Here is a 23560-nt window from a genome sequence, read left to right as displayed (position 1 = left end):
ATGTAAGTCATTTGACATTGTAACATAAGAAATGCTTGATATATTATCCTGTAACATAAGAAATGTAACATATTTATGTACCTGTAACCTAAGATTTTTTTTTTTGCAAGCGCCCAGTTGCATAACGGCCAGGTGCGCTCTATAAATAAATAAACAATACAATACAACAATACCTGAGCAAAAGTTTTTTTTTTTTTTTTTAGAAGAAGCCAGAAGTATGTCTTTTTTTGGGGAAAATCCTATTTGTTTCTGCCACTGGGACGTGAAGGTGTTGCCGAAGGAAGGAGCATCTCCAATTCAAAGCCATCAGGGCACATACGAAGCCAGCCTGGAGGGTTTGGTGCTCACACAGTTGCTATTGACAAAGCCACAATAAATACCCAGAGGGCAGAGGTTTATGAGAAACTCGACAGTGCTGACGCATTTTATTTATCCAGTAATTTTCTCACGTCTCACCGATCGTGGTGTACAAAATTACAGCCTGCTAGTCTCAAAACACGACACAGGTGAAAAAGTTGCTCTTTACTTCTTAGGCAGGGTCTTCACGCACAGATAACATTCTGTCCTTTCCTTTTTACTTTAACATTTTCTACACAAACCTGCATACAATTTCTCCTGGGCAGTGCCCCAATATCCGAGAATCCGGGTATAACACCCTTGCTGTGGTGGACATCACATAAAAATAAATACATATAAAGCAGTTCAGGAACGCACTATTTCCACAGAGTCAACTTGCTCACACTTAGTTGGCTGATCCCACAAATTACTGACATTAATCTTACCCTTCTTGTTATAAGGAGTTGTATGGATGGAGGATTTTCTGAGCTCAGACGCTTTAGTAAGGGAAAGCAACCTTTGGCTATTAAGAGGTTTCGGTCTATGACTTCCGTGATGCTGCACCATTTACTATAATGGCTGGGCTAATGGGAGTTGCAGTTCAAAACATCTGAAGAGCCACAAGTTGCCTACCCCCGTGTGATGGATGTCTCTTTTCAACCACATTTAACTTGCTAATGGAAAAACCGCTCTCTGCCCAGGTAATCCCAATCTGGGTACCATCTGGACAAAGTAGGAAGGCTCCCAGGGCACATTAGATTCTGATAGGATCTTGGCAACCAAGCACAAGCAATGCAAACTGGTTCTGCAGTGCTAACCAAAGTAACAAATAAAGCTGTTTAACACGTTATTTACAACTGCAACTTCTCTAGTCCCTTGGGAGAATTCTTACAGACAGCCGCTTGGACCTCTATAGAGGTTATACATTGGACAAACATTATTAAATAGTTAAATAAATAATAAATAACACACAAGAGCAATGATATCCAAGGGACGAGTTAACGAGATGACCTAAAAATAACAGACCAAAAGAATGTGATCACAAAGAAATTGACTTTCCACATTGAGGAAAAAGGAGAAGTGAAAAAGAGTCCATAGGAAAACTGTAATAGCAGAAGGTCAACAGAAGGAAACATAGTCAAGGCGTTTGGAGGCATAATGGGCTCCACCTTAATCAGCCATATTGGAAAAATTGTTGCGCCATTAAACAGGAACGGTGGTGTAGCTGAAGTTATTGTAAAAATACACAGACACCTATAACATTGGCTGCTTGAAATGGCAAACTAGTCCATTTATATCGCTGTATAGTAGCTCACTACCGGGAAAGATAAATAAGGGCAACACCAGAAACATATGTAGGACGCAATTCATTCTTCTGCTGCTTGCACCAGCTTTGTGCATGGCAACCATGAATGATATGCGTCACTTCAATGTATGTATGTTAAAATGTGGATTATGAATTGATTTGTTCTATCTGCTGCAATAGATATATATTTATTTCCGTGTGATGAGAAAGGAGTGTATTTCCCATGGCACACAGAAAGTGTGTTTGAAATGTTTAATTGTTGTCCATTATAAATAATTCAGTTACCTTGCTTGACTAGTGGGATTGTAAATGGCAAAAACGAATGAATGGAACTCTTTGAAAGAGACATAACCACTGGGAATTCCTTTGGGCATATTCATAGCATCTTTTTTTTGCTCATCTGCGCATCAAAATTGGCCAACCATATGCAAATCATTCTTTGCCCTGCCCAGAGTGTAAGCAGTCCAGTCCTGAACAAAATCAAGCCTTCTAACTGCAAAGGCAATGCCTGCCCCGCCAAACTAGTCAAAGACTGCATAGAAACATTGGCACCTTTTCTTAAATCGTTCATCAATGCCTCCTTCAATGCTAATTCAGTTCCAGACAGCCTAAAAGAAGCGTGGGTGCGCCCACTTTTCAAAAAAACCCACCCTAGATCCCGAAAACGCTAACAATTAGACACATCACCACCGTACCCTTCCTGCTCAAGATCTTGGACAAGGTGGCCTACATGCAAATCCAACAATACCTGGAAGAAAACCAAATCCTAGGGGAAAGACAATCGGGCTTCCGCCCAGGACACAGAGCCGAGTCTGCCCTACTAGATCTTAAAATACAACTCAATGACATCATGTATAAAGGTAAACCATCACTCCTGCTGGACCTGTCTGCTGCCTTCGATCTGGTCAACCACGACATCCTAGGCACACAACTCAAAAATGAAGGCCACTTCTCTCCGCAAGCCATCTCATGGGTCACTTCCTTCCTCGAAGGTCGACTCATGAAAGTCTTCTCAGACTCCGCCTGCGCCACCCCCACCACCATCCACTGTGGTGTCCCACAAGGCTCCTGCACAGCCCCGACACTATACAATATCTTCACCCTCCCACTTTTCAATGACCTAGATCGTCGCGACATAGCCTACACCAACTATGCCGACGATACTTAGTTCTACTCCCCCTCACAGGCATCTATTAACAAGATGCCGCGGCACTAACCAAGATCTATACAGCCAATGGCCTGTGCCTAAACGGAGACAAAACAGAGATCCTCATAGTTGGCACAAAAGAAAACTTAAACAAACTCCCACCACAATACAAAACCTTCAGAATCGATAACTCCACCATCACAGTCTCATCGGCTGTAAAAACCCTACGAGTATACCTTGATGCACTCACCACCAAGATAATTAATGCGGTGAAACCTTTCCTCTCAACAAAAAAATTGCCTGTCAATAGACAGAGCCACAGTAGGTACCAGGCTGGACTATTACAATGCCCTCTTCCTGGGCACTTTGACAAAAAACATTAAAAAATGCAAGTCACTCAGAACAACGCCTTAAGAGCAGCCCTGAGCATTCCGAAAAGGGAACACATCTCCCATGCCAGAAAAGAGGCCCACTGGTCACCTATAAAAGAACGTATCCTCTTCAAATCCATGGCCATTACACACAGAAGCCTCTCCGCTGATGCCATAGCCTATCCAGCCGCAAGGATCACCCACATCGCGTCCTCCAGACCCACCAGATCACACCTGTCTAACCAGACCTATGTACCCACTTTCAAAAGAAGTAAAGCTGGGGGTTCCAGCTCCCAGCACCTACCTCCAAAAAACTGGAACGCCCTTCCTACGGTACTCAGGAACAAAATATCATACCAAGCTTTCCGCAAATTGCTAAAAACCACCCTCTTCAACTAACTCTTTCTCTTCATAGTGATTTTATGTGACATCTGTATATAACAACGCGCACACTGGTTCTTGTGACAACAGTATGTATCAACCTCACGTGTATTCTATGTAACCCGTAAAACCAACTACCTGTTGTAAATTATGTCTCTTGAAATTACATGTACTAAGTGAGAATACTTGACCAGTGCCACGATGCCCCTGCGCAGATGTGCGCTATACAAATCCAAATAAATAAAAATAAATAACCGTATCCGTCATTTTGCCAACAGATTTTGTTTTCGAAGTCATTTTAAACTCCGAAATTACTATGAAAAAACTCATTGAAATATATGCGCAGGTAAGGTGTTTAAAGAAGGGGTGGGCAGGTGCTTGGGGTAGGCAACAAGCTGGAGGTGACTCTGCCTCGTTTCCTCCAAAAATGTATGAGTTTTTCCGAAGTAATCTTGGTCTTATAAATTACTTGGAAAATAAACCCGTCGGTAATGGGACATAGAACCGTCCGAACTGCTTAGCCACTCCCCATCTGCATAGTAGAAACTTAAGCAAGCGCACACATGTTTTGGCCATGTTGGTCTTCATCAATGATGTGCAGTTTTAGTCTCTCTGCACAACAAGCAATAGAGCCACATCTCATCCATGTCAAGTGGTTATGAGTAATTCAAAGCTTTTCATCCATCAGTTTTAGGGCTTTACTAATGTAGTAACAGATTAACCCAATGTTCTTCTGAGCATTTAGCAACTGACCCTGCGTATTGCTTTCAGAACTGCAGGAGCTTGTAAACAATATGGGCAGTATGACTACAGATCAATAACTGGATGCAAGTGAGGAGAAGTCCCAGAGAATCAGTAGCCATGAGATGGACCCATCAAATCTTCCAATCATTCCGTTTTCTAAATTGCTGTGTTTAGCGGTGTGGCAATAACCACGATAGGTTCATGTTAAACCCCAGAACCGGATGGTGCAGTTGAAAACTGAAGACGTGCGTTCTGTCGGAGGAGGTCATAGTACCCAGGAGTGCAGGGCCAATAACAGACACAATACTAAGAAACTAGAGAACGGGAAAAGGAACAGGCAGCGAGCTACGCTGAGACATATTGTGCAGCATAATGGTGACAAACAGAGAACATCACAGTGCTCAAACAGCACCCCTGGAACAGCAATAGGCATTCAGTGAGCACACAAACAGTACAAGCAACATGACACCAGAAATGCAACATTAATTTTAAAAAACTATTTAAGTACACCGCATTTTCTCACAGTCTTTCCACTTCTCGGTAGCAAGTAAACTTGGTTTAAAAAAATGTTGGTCCTCTTAAAGGCATTTGGCCCTTCTCTTGGAGAATGGCGGATGTGAAACACAATGCACTGGTGATAGTTGTTGATTCAGAGCACTGGTAGTGCATAAGTCACAGAGCTCTGTTGGTGCATGGGCATCACAGAGTGAATGACATGTCACTTTGAGAACTGGTGGTGAACGTGTTTAATTGATCATTGGTTATGGACAAGGACAATAGAGCACTAGTGATGCATGGTTTACAGAGCTCTGGTGGTGGATGCACCCTACTGGTGAATATGTCTCATTGAGCACCGGTGGTGGACATGGTATATAGAAAATAGGCAGTGAATGTCTCTGACCGACCACTGATGGTGGACCTGGATCACAGAGCACTTGTGATGAACATGTCTCAATATGCACTTGTGGCGGACGTATGTCACTGGGGACTTGAGGTGCATGTCTCACAATGGTCTGCTGATGAATGTTAATCACACTGCCCTGGTGGTGGAGAACATGGATCATAGGGCACTGATGGTGAACATCTATGACTAAGCACTGGTGGAGGATGTGTATCACAGTTCACTGCAGGTGGACTTGTCTAGCTAAGCACCTGTGAAGAACATGGATCACTGGTGGAGGATATGTCTCACTGAGTATGTGTCACGTCTTACGATTCCTAGTAGTCCATATACCTCAAGAAACAATTGTGGAAACCCAGATGTGTGCAGCAATGAATTGCTAGAAAGCTCCCAGCACTATGATGCCACTCGCCCATGGTGGTTTAGGTCTTTTGAAATTAATCGATGGCATAACATTACTGTGCCATTCCACCCACGAGGGCAGAATGAAATACATGTTTTCTAACGCGCTAAATACCAGAGACCAGTCTCTAAGCACAGGCCCAGGATTCCAACTTGTGTTGCTCTACATTGTCTTGCTTCCAAGACAAACTTGTTGACCCCAAGATATTTTCCCGGCCCTGAGATTAGGTGATTCGAGGGCCAAGATCAGTAACACTCTTTGATATTAGACTCCACCCTCCTGCATCATAGGGTGCTAATCCTGCAGGGAAATGAGCAAAGTTGTGTGTCCTTTGTCCTCCAGATGGGAACACAATCTGAGCCCTCTTTCGGTACGTCCCTTGGAACAATGCAGCCAGAATGTTGCGGCCGTCCAGGCAACTGCACCTCAGGAATGGCATTCAACAGCCCAGGCCCCGCCACTCTGAGCTTGAAGCATGTCCACTCTCTGACTCTTGGGGCACAGAAGGTCTGCGAGCCTGGCAGTGCCCTCTGCTGCCTCGCCAAATTAATATTAGCATCATGCTCTCAGGTAAATGTATTAATTTTGAGAGTCAGGAAACAGATTTTATTTTTTTTGCAGATACTTTGAGGGTAGGGGGAGAGGACATTCTCTGTCCAAGACCCTATTTCACTGTGCTTCCTAAATTCTTAATTACTGTTTCCCTGGTTATTTTCATTGTCACCCTCCTATTTCTCTTCCAACCTCAACCCCTGTTCTTTCCGCTATGTTCTTTACCCTACTCTCTCACTCTTTTAACACACCCCAATAGTTCTGTAAAACATATTGAAGGTGGGATTATGTGCTATACAAGAATCCTACATGCATACATACATACTGGGTTGTATGTACCGCCTGTTACACGTTTCATCAAGATGTGGGGATGCATGCCGGTATAGTGAGAGTGGGTAAGAGGACATTTCTTAGGGTAATGTCCTCTTGTAAAGTCTTGCTTTTGTGAACTTGTTCTTTGACCCCCAGCAGGAGCTCCTAGGATATCTCATCTGAGCCCGACAGGAAGCTTCAACACCATCAATGACCTTGACTGGAACTTCTGTGCCTTTGCCTTTATTCATAAACAGAGTCCATGAACCTAAGGTCTCCACCTCTGATCCTTGCTTACTCATGGGATAGATGCTTCAGTGGCCTACTGGAGTGGTAGAGGGATGGGTGAATCAACTGAATCAAAGCCTTGGATGAGATCCAGTGAAAGGACAAGGCCCAATCACTAACCATGCGAACAAGGGGTGGCATTGACTAAGGACTGAGCTTGATTGCAAGGCGGTGTAACATGAGGAGGTGGTGCCTATTCAAGGAGCTTGCAAGGGCAGGTGTCCTTATCACATAGTTTGAGGAGGCGTGGCCTAACCACCATTCCTTCTGAGAGTGTGAATGATCATGGCCTATTCAGCGAGACTGTAAGATGCGTGGACATAGCATTGATCAAGCGATTGGCCTAACCAATGAGGTGAAGGGAATGATATTTAGTTTAGTGCTAGAGCTGCTGTACCTGTGTCCCTGTGAGTACAGGGTATGGCAAAATAACTGCACTAACTGAGCAAGGGCCCCACGCCTCTCACTGAGACAGTGCAGTAGATGTCTCTCAATCACTGGCTCCTAAACATGGTGGAGTAAGACCTAGCTTCAAAGTTGGGTGCAGGCTCCTGTTAACTGTCTTGTTCAGCAGTTGGTGTGACTCACAGATGAAAAATGTGCTGTATTTAAATGGATAATTGTATCCGAACTTTTAATACGCGTAGTTTTTTATCCCTTGTTTTTATTCCCATGGTTTTATTGCATCGATGTATTTTATTGTTTCTTATGTATTTATGAATAAAGTATTGAAATGAAAATGTAGCAATTTGAACACCACCACCAAACAGATTTATAGATAGAGAGAAGAGTGTGGGCAGGATGGGGGAAAATGGCCCCATTATAAGAGGGAAAACGATGTAATGGCCACAAGCACATTGTTACAATCAAACAGTCCACTTAGAACCACTCTGACAATGCCACTGGAAATATCCCTCTCATTTTTGGCCGCGCACACACACACTCGCCAACATACACGTGGCCATGAGCCCTGTTGCTGTGGAGACCGCGCCATCTGTAAGGTGGCATGAGGGCTCCCAAAGCTCCATCACGATGATATTCCCATTAGGAACTGTTGCTATTCTTTACTGCTGGGCTCCCTCTAATGCCCAAATATTCAGGAGGATACACACAGTTGGCGCAGGAAAAGCATATGAACAAGGCAGGGCCTCTCCATGAGAAGGTTTGAGTGAGCAGTGTGGTTCCACTGCAACTCAGGTTACCTGATGAAAGCATCATGGATGAATACTAGGGTCTTGGAACTATGGTGACCTTCGCACAAGAGCTCTATTGACACACATCTATAGGGTCTCAACCCCCACTAATTTGGAAACTTCTCCAGCACAACCATTGAGAAGTGGGAACGTCCACACCGGTACAAGTTTTCAAATCACTTTTCCTATTTACACAGTTTGTACCAGCCGAGAAGTACCTAGAAAAAAGTGATTCAGTGAAACATCCAGGCCATCTAATGATCTCCATGATCAAGAGTTGCAAACTTTCAGTGTCTGCACAAATGATGTGGTTATGAATGGATATGCCTGCAGAAAGAATCTTCTCTGCATGACTGGGCTTCAGGTCTTCATTAGAATAGTATGCAGGTCATAGCTTGGGCGGCTCCTTTTCGTCTTTTTGAGTAAGCAATGTGGGACCTGGCTCACAAGCAGAGGAAATTATTGCTTGGTCCATACACCAGCGCTAATGCGGACCACCGGGCCATAGAGCATATGAGTGCAACTGACAAGTAGAGCTGAGCATGACGCAGGTGAGAGCATGCATGTGAACCAGCAGCACGCTAAGTCCAATCCTGGCTCATTCACTTCCAGAGCAGCCCTGTAACGCAGGCCTGCATGGCAATGACCATAAACAGCTGTTCTGTGACACCCTGAATGGATTCAAAAGCAGGTGAGGAAATGTGGATGCTTGTTCTTTCAATAGACAGTACTATACGCAGTACCATATATATCCGCCGTCCTAAGCATGGTCTAGTTACCAAAAGCAGCAGACTCCAAATCCAGCATGAAATGAAGGTAGTTCACGTAGGTCCTGCATTGTGCTAAGGAGGAGGCAACCAAACATCAGCGTGAAGTAAATTGCTCCTGGCATCCAGGTCCACACACAGACCTATATATACATATGCTATTGACACGACTCAGGCAGGAGACATCATGGTCACTATTGCTGGTAGTTTCCATACTGACCCTGAAAGAAGAGAGAAGAGAGACACGAGTGTTAGAAGAGCATGTGGGTAGAAAAGGGCAGTTCATGACTTTGGGGGACACAAAACAGCAGTGAGGCACTCTAATGAAGCAAAATAATCCTGCTGAATTTGCCTTCATTGTCTCCCTTTCCAACTACCTCACTCTGCTTATCCGTCAGTGCTCACCACCCTGTCCAAACATGCAACGGGCATTAAAATGTATATTTGGATGGGAATCGTCATAGGGCAACTTTCGTCACATTAGGGGAGCATTTTGTGATGGGCGGATGTCTATTGTAAGCTTTACAAAGAGGATACATGTAAGGTCCTATAAGGAGAGGGTGCACGTGGTATGGAAAAAATGTGTTTTTAGTTGTTTTCTACAATCAAACTGGTTGAACGTTGTGGGAATGGAAGCACGCTCAATTATTGGGAACCTTGTTCTGTGTAGATCTGACTCTGGTGACCTGGACGTTGGAAGAGCCAGAACAGTGATTTCATTGCCAGTTATGCAGTTCCAGGATTTCTCACAGACTTCCATTGTAGCTGCAGTGTTCCGGACCACTTAGGGGCAGGACAGTACCTCTTTTGGCAGACTGATGCACAATGATAATGCACAGTAAAGATAATTCATCCCACTTCGCGCCTTCCACAAGATCTTAAATAGTCTGGGGTCATTCCATGGTTCACCAACAGCAGCAGCCAAGATACTCATTGGTGGGCATTCCTACTAGAATTACTGGGCAGATCTCTGCAGGGATGAAGAGAAGTTTTTTTGGAGCAGGCAAATAGGATGGTGGTAATTTCTCATCAAGAGTCACATTAGCCTCTAGTACGAGTCCTCGACTTTTGACTTTAACTGAACTTGGGTAAGAGGCATTTGGATAAATACAAGGTTGCTGATGCATTTAGAATTTTGCATCTTTTTCTTTTGATTTTCAGGGAATTCCTTCTCATTCATGACTGCTTTAGGGCATGATTTTGCTTTCGCTTGTTGGTCTTAAATTAGCAGAGTTAACTGTCTTCAGCACAGACGTCCCAAGTAAGGGTCATGGGCACTGATCTTTAGAGTGGACCACACAGTAAAAACAAACCGAACGAAGGGGGGATCTATGAAAAACTATATGAGACGAAATGTACGTCAGACAATACAAAGGACCCCGTTTCAGTTGTTGATATTGGACAGAAAGAACATGGACAAGGAGTGGGAGAAACAATACTCCAGTTATCACGGAGGGGCCAAGTAAGATTTAGTGACATAAAAATATTGATGCTTACACTGAGTTCTCGAAGTTCTGGCAGGAATGTCTTTCACCTGCATGGGTGAAGTCGCACATTTTCAGGAGGACACATTGGATTTCTTTTTTAGGGTGAAAGCTAGACTGGAGTGGGTCGGGAAGGCAGCAAGAGATGATCCTAGAATTAGGCCAGAGCAATGTTTTCAAGAATTGTTATTGTGGTTGGAGGCCAACAATTGGTACATAGCTGTTTTTGATGGTCAGATCAAGGGTGGTTTCCATGAGCAGGGGGAAGGATATGGTTTATTATTGGGCAACAGGGAACTGTTTCTTCTATAAACAATTTGTTTAAATGAATTATGGCTGGGGCCAAGGTTCTTACATTCTTTATGGAACACCAACATCCAGTTACATAATGCACACCATAGAGGTTTGAGGTCTTTCCTCAGCAAACGGAAATAAATCGCCTTCCTCTCCCCCTTTGTCTCAACTGCTCGCCCAGTGAACACTGGAGTACCCCAAGGCGCATGCTTCTCTGCTCTCCTTTTCAACCTCTATCTGACCACCCTTCCAGGAATCACCCGCCTGCGCAACCTCTCCTGTTACAACTACGCCAGCGATACCCAAATTATCCTAAGAATCCCCAAGACAATCACCAACCCTCGTACCGACCTTTAAGCTTGTCTCTGCGATATTGACAGGTGGATGATAACTAACCACCTCCTTTTGAACCCCGATAAAACTGAAATTATGGTGTGCGGCAATACTGCCCTTTTCCCACATCCGCTCCCATGTCCCCCTCTCCCACAGCCCACCATCCCCTCCCTCCGATACAGTCAAAAACCTAGGCTGCATGATGGACTCTGGCCTAACCCTCTCACGTCGGATCAATAATGTTTCAAAATTCTGCCACTACCACCTCAAACTTCTTAGACGCATTTCCCCTTACCTCTCCTACTCCCAACAGACTCACTGCTGTTTTGTCGAGGCTGGACTATGCCAACTCCCTATACCTGGGAGCACCGGCATACCAACTCAATTATCTCCAAAGAGCCCAAAACGCTGCAGCCAAACTCCTCCTTGCCCTGGGACACAGAGACCACGTCTCACCTGCTCTCCGAACCCACCACTGGCTCCAAGTTAGACAAAGGGCCACCTTCAAGACCCTATGCATTAGCCACCGAGCAGTGCACAAGACCGGCCCAATGTACATACAAGAGAAGTTAAAACCCTACCTCCCATCTCGCACCCTAAGATGAAGCACTGCCCTCTTTCTAGTGATTCCTACCTCTAATTCTGTTAGGATCGGAGGATATGCCTTCTCAACCTTGGCCCCAACTCTGTGGAACTCACTCCCCACTCATATTCGACACACCCAAGACTACATGACCTTCCGCAAAGCTCTAAAAACCTGGCTCTTTCCATAAATCCAACTAAGATCATCTAAGGCAACTGAGACCTTGCAAAACGATGACAAATGTTGAATCGGTGCACCCAAGCACCCTATGACACCCTACTCTCTCGACTGACCTGGACTACGATCCCCGAGGGCGTTCAACCTACAAGCGCTTTGAGGTCATATCAATGATATATAGAGCGCTATATAAATGCCAAATAACATAACATAACATGAGCTAGGAGGCAGATTAAAGGAGAGATAAAGCAGCAATCATTTGCTAACTTATTGTCCGGGGATCTATTTTGTAGGTGTTTCTGTAGAGTCCCGTTCAATGTCTTTGCACATTTTTATTTTAATAACACAGATGATAGTTAACTGCAGAATTGATAGTACTTATTTGAAGAAGAGGTTAGGAAGTTGGATTTTAAAGAACACAAGCAACTGGTAGCATTGGTGAATTTGTAGACAAAATGATACATTTTCTATAGAATAACTGGTCCTGTGGTATTCAGAGAGGCTAGTCACAAAAACTTTGAAGTTTGTTGCAATTCATGTTCATTTCTGGACTCTTTCAGTAATTCTGGTTGCATTTTGAGAATCGGAAGGGTCTTTGGACCAGGTGTTGTTCTTAAGTTGCTGCTGGGTGATACTCTGAGTCCTTGGCTGTACTTTGATAGACCGCAGGGTGAAGGCTGTGATGTTCTTTTTAGTGGTCCTTTATAGTCCTGAGGAGAGTGAGAGAGCATTGAGGGACTGGTGAACTCTGTGTGCTGAGGGAAACAACCAGTTTAGCAATGCAACCCATGGAGGCGGAATATGGAGTATCTTCCAGGCTTCCCCCAAGTCGTGACTCTGGCACTCTGCCACTTACCCTGCAATCATCCTATCAGGGATATTTCCCTAATATAGGCCACCAGGAAATGTATTGCATGAGAAAAGTGCCCTGTGGTATCACATTCAGAGGGCAGTAGTGCAAGGTGTAAATACTTCAGAGACCATTGGCCTCAGGGAAATGTTTGCTGACAATACTGTACACGTGGGAAGTTGGCCTCTCGCAATGGGCGCACAGAGTGGGATTCCTCATTGAGTGTGCATGCCACGTTATACATTGCAGAGCACAAAGCAGAAAGGCCACGGGCAAGACAACAAAAAGGGCATACACACCCATCACAAACTTAGTGGGAGAGTGCACACCCCGAATGTACTGACAGTGGACACAGAGACCAACCAGCTTCCACAAGGCGCCCTGAGCCAAACTGAATTAATAAGGGAGACCCAACACTAGATTACATGTTTGGTAAACCCTGAATCAACTCCAGGTACATGACCCTGGGCTGAGAGATTTTAACTACAACCAGAAATGATCCAGGTAGTGGGGGAGAAAATCCTGCCCACTGAGACCCTTTAATAGTTCAAGGAAACCCCATGGGACAAGAGAGGAAAAACCGTACAGTCTAGGAACGCGTCATGCAGCTAAAGAGTTCTTGAGGATGGCTCATCTTTTGATTTACTTGCCAGTGCCATTAAATAAGTGTGCTGGGGCACTTATAAGCACCTGGAGACTATGTATGCATTGATGAATGCTTTCCTGGCTGCTGACACTCAGGAAGTTTGAGTGGGTTCCAATAGGGATGGGTCCATTTACCAAGGACATTGGGCCATGTTACGACTTTGGTGGTAAATCTGCCCAATTGCAGCCAAACTCGATTACCGTTACCATCACTTGGCCCTGTGTAGTCACCACAGGATTAGAAGTGGTGGTAGGGCAGTGCAATACCCCATTTATGGTGTTGATAGGACTCCATGACCATTTTTGGCAGATTTACTGCTGGCGGAATTATCGCACAGTAAATCTGTTGATTGTCAAAGGTAAAGTGAAGGGATATACTTCCAGCAAAAAGCTGGAGGTGAATCTGCAACTTTTCCTCCAAAAATCGGTGGATTTACTGCACAGTTATTCCGTAGGCGGTACATTCCTAATTTCATTCCTAATCCATTCCTACATCATCTGACCTTTTGGAAGAGGTACATCGATGATGTGCTGCTAATTTGGCACGGAGATGAAAAAGAACTACTAACCTTTTTTGATTGGCTTAATGAGATCAATCAGTTTTTGAAGATTACTATCACTTTTAATAAAACCAAGACAGATATTTTTTGGACTTAACCATTTTTGTGAACACAGATATGAACATCTTGGAGGTTAAGCCATTTCATAAAACCACGGACCGTAACTCACTGCTCATGTACAATAGCTTCCATCCAAAAGCCTTAAGAGATAATCTGTCCTTTGGGCAGTTCCTAAGGCTGAAACGGAACAGTGCAAACAAGGAGGTTTTTTTAAGAGAATCTGAGATTTTGAGTAAGAATTTACTTCACAGAGTGTATCCGAACAAAGTAGTGAAACAGTCATTGAAACGGCCTTTAAACAATCATCCGGTAGCTCAATTAGAATACAAGAGGAAAGTGCCTGCAGATGAAGGAGATAGTTTGGTTTTTGTGAGTACTTACAACCCTTTATCTAACAAGATCAATAAGATCATCAAAAGAAATTGGCACCGCTTATCAAAAAGTACAAATACGGTTCCAATTCCGAGGTGTGCCTTCAAGAGAGGAAAGAATCTGAAAGAACTACTGACCACGAATGAAATTTCTAATCCATCTAGCTAACAGCTCACGATTACAGAACAGTGGGGTTTAAAAAAACAGAAGGGCATGCCCCATTTGGCATGTGCATATGCTGCCCCCAGACCCAGAGAACTACTAGTGTGGACATTGGTTTAGCAAAGGTGTGGCGACAGAATTCGTTCACTAATTGCAACACCAGCGGGGTAGTTTACGCAATATGGTGTCCGTGGAAGAAGCTTTATATAGGAAAGACGGAACGAAAAATCAAAATTAGAATCAGTGAGCATAAAAAATGTATCAGAAATAGAGTGATGACAGCTCCTATGGTGGGACACTTTGTCTCCAATGATCACAAATGTGATGTACTCAATTGGACTGTAATGAAAAAAGTTTGTACCACTAACAACATAAATACAGATAAAAAACACTGATCAAGGAGTAGATGAGGCTAATCTTTTTAACTAAAAGCTACCTCACAGGTTTGAATGAACAGTTAGATTGTTTTTCTTATGCCAACTGAAGTCGAAGGACGGGTGTGTTGATTTTTTGAAATCATGGCATCAAGGTATTAAGGTGGCTAGTTACTCAGGTCTTACCAACTCTGTCAGTATTGATGGCAATTTAAAAGAATGATGAAGCTCCAGGGCAGTATTACATCTTATGCACAGTTGCCCTGGTGTTATTTTCTTAATGTGGTTGATGACTAAAGTGTAGCCCTTATTTGTCTATTTTAAGACACGTTAGTAATCTGCTGAGTTTATAATGCCTCCCCTTACCAACGACGTAAGAACAATGCGCTTTGATGTAGGTGTTCTAAAATGGCCACTGCAGTCTTATTGGAATGACAGAAACCATCCGGATAGAGGTAGGACTAGTATTTAAAAGGGTGTTTACAGTCCATCCTCTAAAGCCCGGTGAAGAGCATTGTTACGAGCTGGCGCGCGGATCAAAACTTTTACCAACTTTATTAAACGTGAGTTATGTGAGGGATATAATCACGCTGATTCTATTTTCGTGTGTAATGGTTGTGATAAATGTGATCTACGAGCTCTACAGTTTACTGTGACTGGTGGCTTTAAGTAGCATTATTTAAGTACTGTGTTTCATGACCAACAAGTCGGAGCACACAGCACTTTGTCTTTTTAAAGAATGGTGTGTAGATTTGAAAAAATTTGGAATTACGAACTATGCGTGTAGTTATTTATGCGATGTAGCACTCCATGGACGGCATAGATGTTGAGCGCAATGACACGTGATTGTCATTGAATATAAATGACTGTTGCCGTTTTTCAAACAAATGAGTAAATCCGACTGGTGGTCATGTATAATGACAGGTTTTTCCAATCAAGGAGGTCTAGCAGTGAGGACTATTCATGACGTGAATCAGAGTTGTGTTAATTATCCATTGGCAAAATGTTAAGCCCTATGGGATTATATGTAACAAACAGGATTGGTGCTGTTCCTGTGAGTGACAGTTTACACTCTCTTCCCCTTTTTTCAGCATTTGTACAGCTTCGAATAAGCTAGAGTCAAACTGATCTAATCAACATGCTCGTGAGAGATGAGAGCAACGTAGACTGCTGTTTGTTATCAGGAGATCTATCAATTAGTAAGTGTCATTTATTTAGTTATTGGTAATCCCCTTTCTTTATGGAGATAAGTATGACATCATGTTCTAAGATCATGTGAATGAGATGTTTGATTCCTTCTGTTCGCCGGATGGGGCACACTACTTGTGCCTATGATGGTTTATGACCTCACCAGTACATGCGTGGGTGCGTGCATGTGGAACTACAAGGGATACGCACTAATGACTACAGTTTCGCCTGCAAAGATTAAGGTGTGAGTAACCTATTCGGTAGACAGAATCTCAGAACCTGGACAGTTCTTCTGTGGCATTTATACAATATAATTGCCTCTGTGAAATTTCCAATACTAATATCTTCTTTTCGCCTTTCTTCTAGTCTTGTCTTCTTATGCCCCTGTTTGTCTGTTGGTTCTTGCGTTGCAGTTTCAACTCAATAAGGAAATTTAAATTCCTGCTTAATCACCTCGATTGATTATGAATAATTATCAATAAGGTAAGTCTGAGTTTCTTTTTTTCATTCTCTATTTTTTCAAGGCTTGGTCATAGATCTTGACGTGTACGTGACTTATTAATTGTGCCATGTCCAACAGTTTGAACTATGAATTATACAAGTTCATTAATTACATGTATCTTAATGTGTAGGTGAACCCAAGGAGCGTGACTCTACCACTGAACAATTGTGATGAGATACCATACTTAAAAGATTATCAACGCTATTAATAAACCCCTGAAGAATTTCCAAAGAGTAAAAGGATCTGGTTTAATGGAAAGAAACATGTTGGGATCCTATGGGTCATATTCAGGAGGATATGTCTGTGTATACCAGCTAGATAATACTAGTTAGGTAGCTATTACATTTAACAGCTTCTCAATTTTGGATTTTTTTTACGTTTTAGCATTTTTGCTTTTTTTCATAGTTAGAAATTGGTGTATTTGAAGAATGTTGTTCTTCTTGTAAATATTTGTTGTATTATTTTCATGTATTTTGTCCACTCGTTGAGGTGTGATTAGTTCATATTTATTGATTGTTTATTTAGTTGAGGGTAGTTTTGTCTGGTGTGAGAGTCACTTACAATGTGTTAGTGTCAGTTTTCTGGTTTACTCCTCTGTTTACTGTTGAGAATTTTGGTCACTCATTTGTAAACAGTGTCTATGTATCAAGTTTTAATTGTGCATATTTAATTTACTTTTTAATATTCCATTCATGGATTCTTTTAGTACAATAAGATGATTAATCTGTATTGAATTGGATGAGAATTGAATCCTTTCTCGTCCATATACATGCTTTTCAAATTTTATATATTGTATTTGTTTTGGTTTGTTTATCACAATACTAGCAGATAATCTGGTCTACTTGTATTCCCTACACAGATGCACTATGCTCCGGTCCCCATTCTTTTGTATGTTTATTGAATTTAACCAGGTGTGAACGGGGTTTAGAATACCTGGTGTCCCCTTGAAGCTTTTTGTTTGGATTTTTGTATGGTAAATTTGCCAACACCTATAATATGCTGGTGCGGGAAAAACAGTGGCATTTCTGTTAACGCCAAAAAAAGTGACACTAATGGAATTAGTCACTTTTTTCCTGCAACGCCAAACTCGTATTGAGGCCCATTATGTCCTCTTAGATTAGGCCCCACAATTTATTTATTACTCAACCCTAACTCTGTAGCCTGATATTCTGATTTATGTTGGATAGATATTGTTATCTCGCCCTATCCTTACCTTAGGATTCGGGTTTAGAGGAACCACAAATTAATTCAGGGAAATCGAGCCAGGAAGCCGAGACAAAACTTAGTGTGAGAATTTGGGAAGAGGGGAACAACCACCCCAACAATGTTGGATATGATCCCTATAACCACAGAATATTCTGTTCTGTCAGATGTTTTTGAGACCCATTATTGGCTTGAACCGCCATCCTGCTAAATAGGCCCCTCTCTGATTGTTGAGAACCTCTTCCTTTACCAACCTCACCTCACTCTGAACAAAAGCTATCATATTTCATTTGTCATATCTGCTCCTCCTTCCCTGCTCCTTCTTCCTCATGAAAGGGTGTCTGCGGGGAGGGTTGTATTGCAAGTGTTGGTATCGTATAGGTAAAATGCAGAATGTGGTTGCTGCAGGTTCTGCTTGTTGGTGTGGGTGGGGAGAGTAATAGTGAGGGAAACGGCTCACCTGTTGCTGTAAGGGAACGCTATTTATACTACAGTGTTAATCGTCAAGTTTGGTTGTGAGATAACTCCAAGGGTGTGTTTACAGGAATGATTGGGATTCCTGAGAAGTTGGTTCAGTGCCATGGATTTGAGTTGTTCAATCCAGGCTGAGACAGACTGGTCTAAGGAGGAGTTGACTCAGAAGTAGCAGTCTGTTGATTTTCTCTGTAGCAAAATGGTAAAATCAGTGAGCACTGTGTGACAATGTCCCCTGTCTGACCCTTGAGATGTGTGGGGGGCGGGTGGAGTACTGAGGTTGACCATGGGGTCTGGGCCCGGTGGAGGTGTGGGGGGGGATCCCTTTCATACTGGCCCCACCACACCCAAATGGCACGGACTTCCCACATGATTTCTGCAGACAGTGGAGCAAACTTGCCACTGACCCATAGGCCTCACTATCATATGTGACTCCATGAAAAGTCACCCCATTCATCCGCATACCCAGGTTTGGTCAAGACAACATCATGGTCAAAGAAATCAGACAGGAACGCCCCAAAGTACTTACACCAGAGTGCTTAATTCTGCCTGATTAGTCCAGTGACTCACCTGCTGACATTGAGACATGAGCCTTTCCAACATGACGTCCAGGCCAACTGTAGAGTTGGCTTGCTGACCAGAGAATGTTGGGCTCAATTAAACCAAGTTAATATTGTGCTGATTGGCTCCACCATTCCCTGAAGCCTAGTAATAATGGCAAACCAGGACGGCCCACGGAAAGTGACCAAGGTGTGTGTGGGGGGTGGGGGTGTGTGTGTGTGTGTGTGTGTGTGTGTGTGTGTGTGTGTGTGTGTGTACACAGAGAAGAAGTTGGAGGTGACAGGAGGAGCAAATGAGGTGTTAGAGAGAGTAAGGCCTAAATAGCAGGAGATGATGGGAAGAGCAAAAAAGATGGTGGAGCGAGTGAGACCTAAGGAGGAGGATGTGACGGGATGAGCAAAAAAGAGGGTGTGGGGAATTGAAGGTGAGGAGGTGGTGGTTGAGAGAGGAGCAGAGTAGGTGGTGAAGAGAAGCAAAGGAGGTATGTGGTGAAGGTGATGAGTTAAACAGAGAAGGGGGTGAAAGGAGGGGTTGAAGATTGCAGAACCATGGAAAGATTTTAGAAGAGAAGATCACAGAGAAGGGGACATATATTTCATGCCTACGGGATGTGTGAGTGAGGGGGCAGAGGCACAAGCATGTGGTGGAGTGTCAAGGAGGCCAGGCAGGAGCTTCCTTTGCCAGAAAGGAAAGAAAAGGTCTAAGACGAAGACCCTTTATATTTGAGAAAGATAATGAGTTGTGGAGGAGAAAAGGGCACTGTGGGGGCCCTAGAATGAGGACTTTGGATTTAAGGAAGGTGAGGGATCCAGAAAGCATCTTCAAGTGCCTGAGACTCCGGCTACCACCATTATGAACAGCCATGACACCACTGAAAACCAAAATCAGACTTCTTTACTGAAACTCAGTATGGGACCATATGAAAACACTAGCTAAGCTTTTTGTGGATTTCTTGCATTGATGATGACTCCACCAGAACCAGTGACACAGCACACAGAAGCCTTACATAGAACCCTACAACTTAGAGCCTTACGTGATCTGGGACTTGGAGCCTTTATGCTTTCACTTACAGCCTTTGTGCTTTATGCTTTCCCACAGGGCTGTAAGTGACACAGAGAGAAAACTGCAGAGACTTTTAAAAGACATTCCTTTTTGCCAAATAACTTTGCAAGTCCTGTCATGCTGACTGCTGCTTAAAGAGTTTTTCTTTGACATATATGTGAAGACAGCTCAGAAGAGAACAAAGCAAAAAGGCTGTATCAGGTTTCTGTGGGCAAGGGGGTAAGACAACAACCAGAAGGAGCAAATGTCCCACTTTTGCTTACTTTCGTTGACCTGTTAAAACCCTTGTTTAAAGAAACCTTCAATAAACATTGCACTTAAACCTAAGTTTGTCTGCCTGGTCTTATTGACCCACGTGTATGTGCTGATAAGTGACAAAAATGTATATTTAAAAAATTCTGGTTTATAGCAGAGGACTATTTGTCTGTTTCCAAAGGGATTTGAGTGAAGTTGAAAGGTGACAATATCTATGATGTTATGTTAATGTATACCGTGCACCACTGCCATTTCCATAGCCTCCAGAAACCTCTGATGGGCAGAGAGCTTTGTAGCAAGGGCCTTGTGACGTCAAGGTTTGACTTGAAGGGGACTACCAGGGCACTTGTATTTGGCCTGCTCTGCAATCTGTCAGAGTGGAGGACTTTTTTGGCACTAGATGGTAAAGGGTAGGTTGAAGCTGAGCCCTGTCTGTGATGACGACAGTTGAGCTTGTACTGGGCAGTGAAGAGCACATGATTTAGCATTAGTAACATTCTTTCCGATGGCTACAACCTCCCTCACACAGATTCCTAATCTTTTTTAAAAACACCAGTGGGGACGTGACTCGGTCACAATGACAGGGGCGCTGAAAGAAAAATCGCAATTATATTTATGGAGCAACTCATACCCCATAACTTAATTAAACTAAGTTATTCCCTCTACATCGTGGTTAAAGGAACAGTGGAACTGCCATGATTAAAGATACAAACCATGTATGAAAATTAGCCTATCTCAAGGCACCAGTGGGTACACGTGAGGTCCAATGAGAAATCTGTGGGAGGACAACAGTAGAAAGAACATTATGAAAGGCAAGTAATGGGTTCTTCTAATAGATGACTGACTGCATACACTCGTCTAGCGCAGTACACCAGTTACAGATTCCTCATCTTTTGGAAAAAACTCTCAGAGCAGTAAAATAGGTGGAATAACTCTGGCTTCTTACCTCCGTTACACCAAATTACTGCTTCTAAAAAGAGATCAAAGGATTGTCAAAGCTACCAGGATTAGATATGCAACTCACAGCCCCAAATAACCATAATTCATGCCTCCGAGGGGTAGAAATGTGACCCTGTATCAGAAGAAATGCCCCTTCCCTCAATTACACCAAATTATTCCTTCCACATAAATGGTTAAAGCAATGCCAGAACTACTGTGATCGAATATAAAACTCATGGTTCTAAGTATTATTCAAACAACTGAGCGGTATAAAGGCGGACCAATGAGAAATCTGTGGGAGGTTGCTTGTATCATTAGGAAAAAAACAGTACGAAAGTTATGTGATATGTTCTTTTAATGGATGACGGACTGCCTACACTTATATAGGGCTGTGCACCCCAAGAGGCTTCTGGAAGCTGTGAAATTGTTATCTTCAGTGCACATATTTGCCATAACTTGGAAAACTCTTAAAGCAGTATTACTGGATGAAGATTGCCAACATTAAACACTGTATCAGAAAGTGCTGCATTACGGACACACCAAATCAGACAATACTTTGCTATTGCACCCAGACAGTAATGCTTTACAGAAGTAAAGAAGGCTATGTTGCAGTCTGACAGATTCACAGCATGGGAGTGCACCTCGGCAAGAAAGGAAATGGAAAATGGAAGTGAATGTCTGCAGCCTGGCTGAACTTTTCACCCCCACCCCCTCTCAGGAATATCCACATATATCAGCTCATCAACCTGGCACTCTTTTTAGATTTGGAAATGTAGTAGCTAATATCTCTTAGGGCCAAGGTGATGATGAAACCTCTGCTTGGACCTAAACTTGATGCTGAGTTGTGGAAAGGACATTGAAAGGTTGATTTTTTTTGTTGTGAAAGATGGAATTCCAAGACTCCATTATGCAAGAAGTGAATGCCCTATATTTCATTGAGAAAAACAACTGTCCAGGGCTCTATGTGGTGTCAGGTAGGCGACTTTTTTTCCTGCACCCCTAAAAACATTCCCCCCTCACATATTCAAGGACGGATATTATGTACTATTTGAGGAAAGAGCTTGATTTTCTTGTGAGTGCAAATTGGATAAATGTCGTCCCCTGGCGACCATTTCCCAAGCAACTTTATCACTCGGGACCCTGTCCAGTGGCTCGCTCAACTAGCATACATTTGTGATGGGCATATGGGCATGAAGACAATAATATTGTGAGGCTCCTTAAAAGACATGAATTCTTGTGCCCAAAAATGCCACCACCATTTGTAAATAACAGTCCTGCTGGGGTGTCGTCATAAAAACAGATGCATAAGCTAAGCATCCTCTTTTTCATTTTATTGCTGATTTTTGTCATGCTACACATAAACAAGTCACCTCAGATTTACATTTGGTAGCAGAAGTTAGGTCGTATGGGGAAGAGGACAGGAGGGATACACTGGTATGGAAAAACCATGCAAGAGGGGGACAAGAGCTAGGAAGGCAACAAAACCACTGACAGCTAAACACATGTGCCATTCTTGGAATTTACACATGTGAATACATGCATGTCTAGACCCAATATAGGTAGAGGTAAATGAGAGCATCATTTTGTCGGACTAGGTAGCCCCCAAGTGTAGTTTTTGGAGTCTGAGATAATGTTATTGTGGAATAGCGTGTCTCAAAACGTATGCATTTGTGGCTTTCCCAAAATTGGAAAGATTCTCCACTGATCCAAGCTAAAGTGGGAAGAAGCTTCAGTGATCCTCGTGAGGACAGCATCGTTTCACTTGTTTTCTTCTTGTTTTTGTGGTTGTTCAGAGTTTCTGTGCTGAAATAGATTTGAGGGCTCATGTTGGGCAGTAGTTGATAAAACTTATTTTGTATTCCGGGCTTGATGGGAAATAGGTGGCGTGATTTCAATGTAGAAGTTATATGTGATCTAGGTCTAGTTGCTAGGAACAAGACTGGATTTGCGCAATACAGGCTGTTGAGGCCAAAGCCGCAGTGTTTACTTTTGTGTACTAGGCCTGCTCTCCTGTCACTTTTTGGGGTGTCTCCCGCACCATGTCCGCTGCACTGCACTGCACCTTCTCGCACCGACCCTCTGCACCTCCACTTACCTCCTGTGGGCTCATTCATCCATCGCTCTATATGCTGCAAACCTGGAAGACAGACGTACATCACGTTGTGCTTCTTTACATAACCTTTTGTATGTCAGGCTTCTGGGTTCATTGCAATCAATGGTTATGTGGTCCCTGTTGCTTAGATTTAGAGTCAGTTTAGATTGTGTGTGCCATCTGGAGTTGGTTTAGTAGTATTTTCAGAAAACCTTTATAGAGCGTAATTCAGTAATCTAGACAGGCTAAAACCAAGGACCTTGCCAGTTCAATATTATATCGCAGGCAGGGATGAGTGACCATCTTTGAAAGCGTTGAGATGGCAGTGGGTGCTGCAAATGAGTTTATGTACCAAACGAGGGGGCATTTTCCTAATAGGATTTGAAAGGTTGGTAATTGGGACATAGGGTACCAGACAGTATGATTTCTGTTTTACTTTCATTCAAGCAGCAGATGCTGTCTTGCATCCAATTATGGATGTTTAGGGTTTCCTGTTTTAGGGGTTTATTTTTTTTTACTTCCGGGGGTGTTTTTCCAGTGTTTTCAAAAAATTTCAGAATCTGTGTTTATCAGTGTTTTCCCATTTGCCCCTTTCAAAAAATCGCGGACAACTGTTTTTCCAGGTGTAAACACAGAAATTTTATTTTATTGCTTCATTGCATGCAAATGTAGGGTAATCTCTCAATGTG

The 23560-nt window shown here is 43.0% G+C and overlaps 1 protein-coding gene across 3 annotated transcripts in view; it reads right to left on the bottom strand.

Annotated features, from left to right (window-relative positions):
• Nucleotides 1–394: 394 nt before the first annotated feature.
• The window catches only part of SS18L1 (SS18L1 subunit of BAF chromatin remodeling complex), a 405815-nt gene continuing 382649 nt past the window's right edge, over nt 395–23560 (bottom strand). For all 3 annotated transcript variants that reach the window (XM_069650717.1, XM_069650716.1, XM_069650718.1), the window contains one exon: nt 395–8922. In XM_069650717.1, coding sequence (XP_069506818.1) covers nt 8896–8922 — 27 coding nt within the window. In that variant the 3' untranslated portion in view covers nt 395–8895. The remainder of the gene's footprint in view (nt 8923–23560) is intronic.

This window comes from Ambystoma mexicanum, chromosome 3p (assembly GCF_040938575.1).
Source record: "Ambystoma mexicanum isolate Mex_15411 chromosome 3p, UKY_AmexF1_1, whole genome shotgun sequence".
Classification (NCBI taxonomy): Eukaryota; Metazoa; Chordata; class Amphibia; order Caudata; family Ambystomatidae; genus Ambystoma; species Ambystoma mexicanum.
Note: the sequence above shows the minus strand (reverse complement) of the source record. Positions and strands in the feature narration are given on the sequence as shown.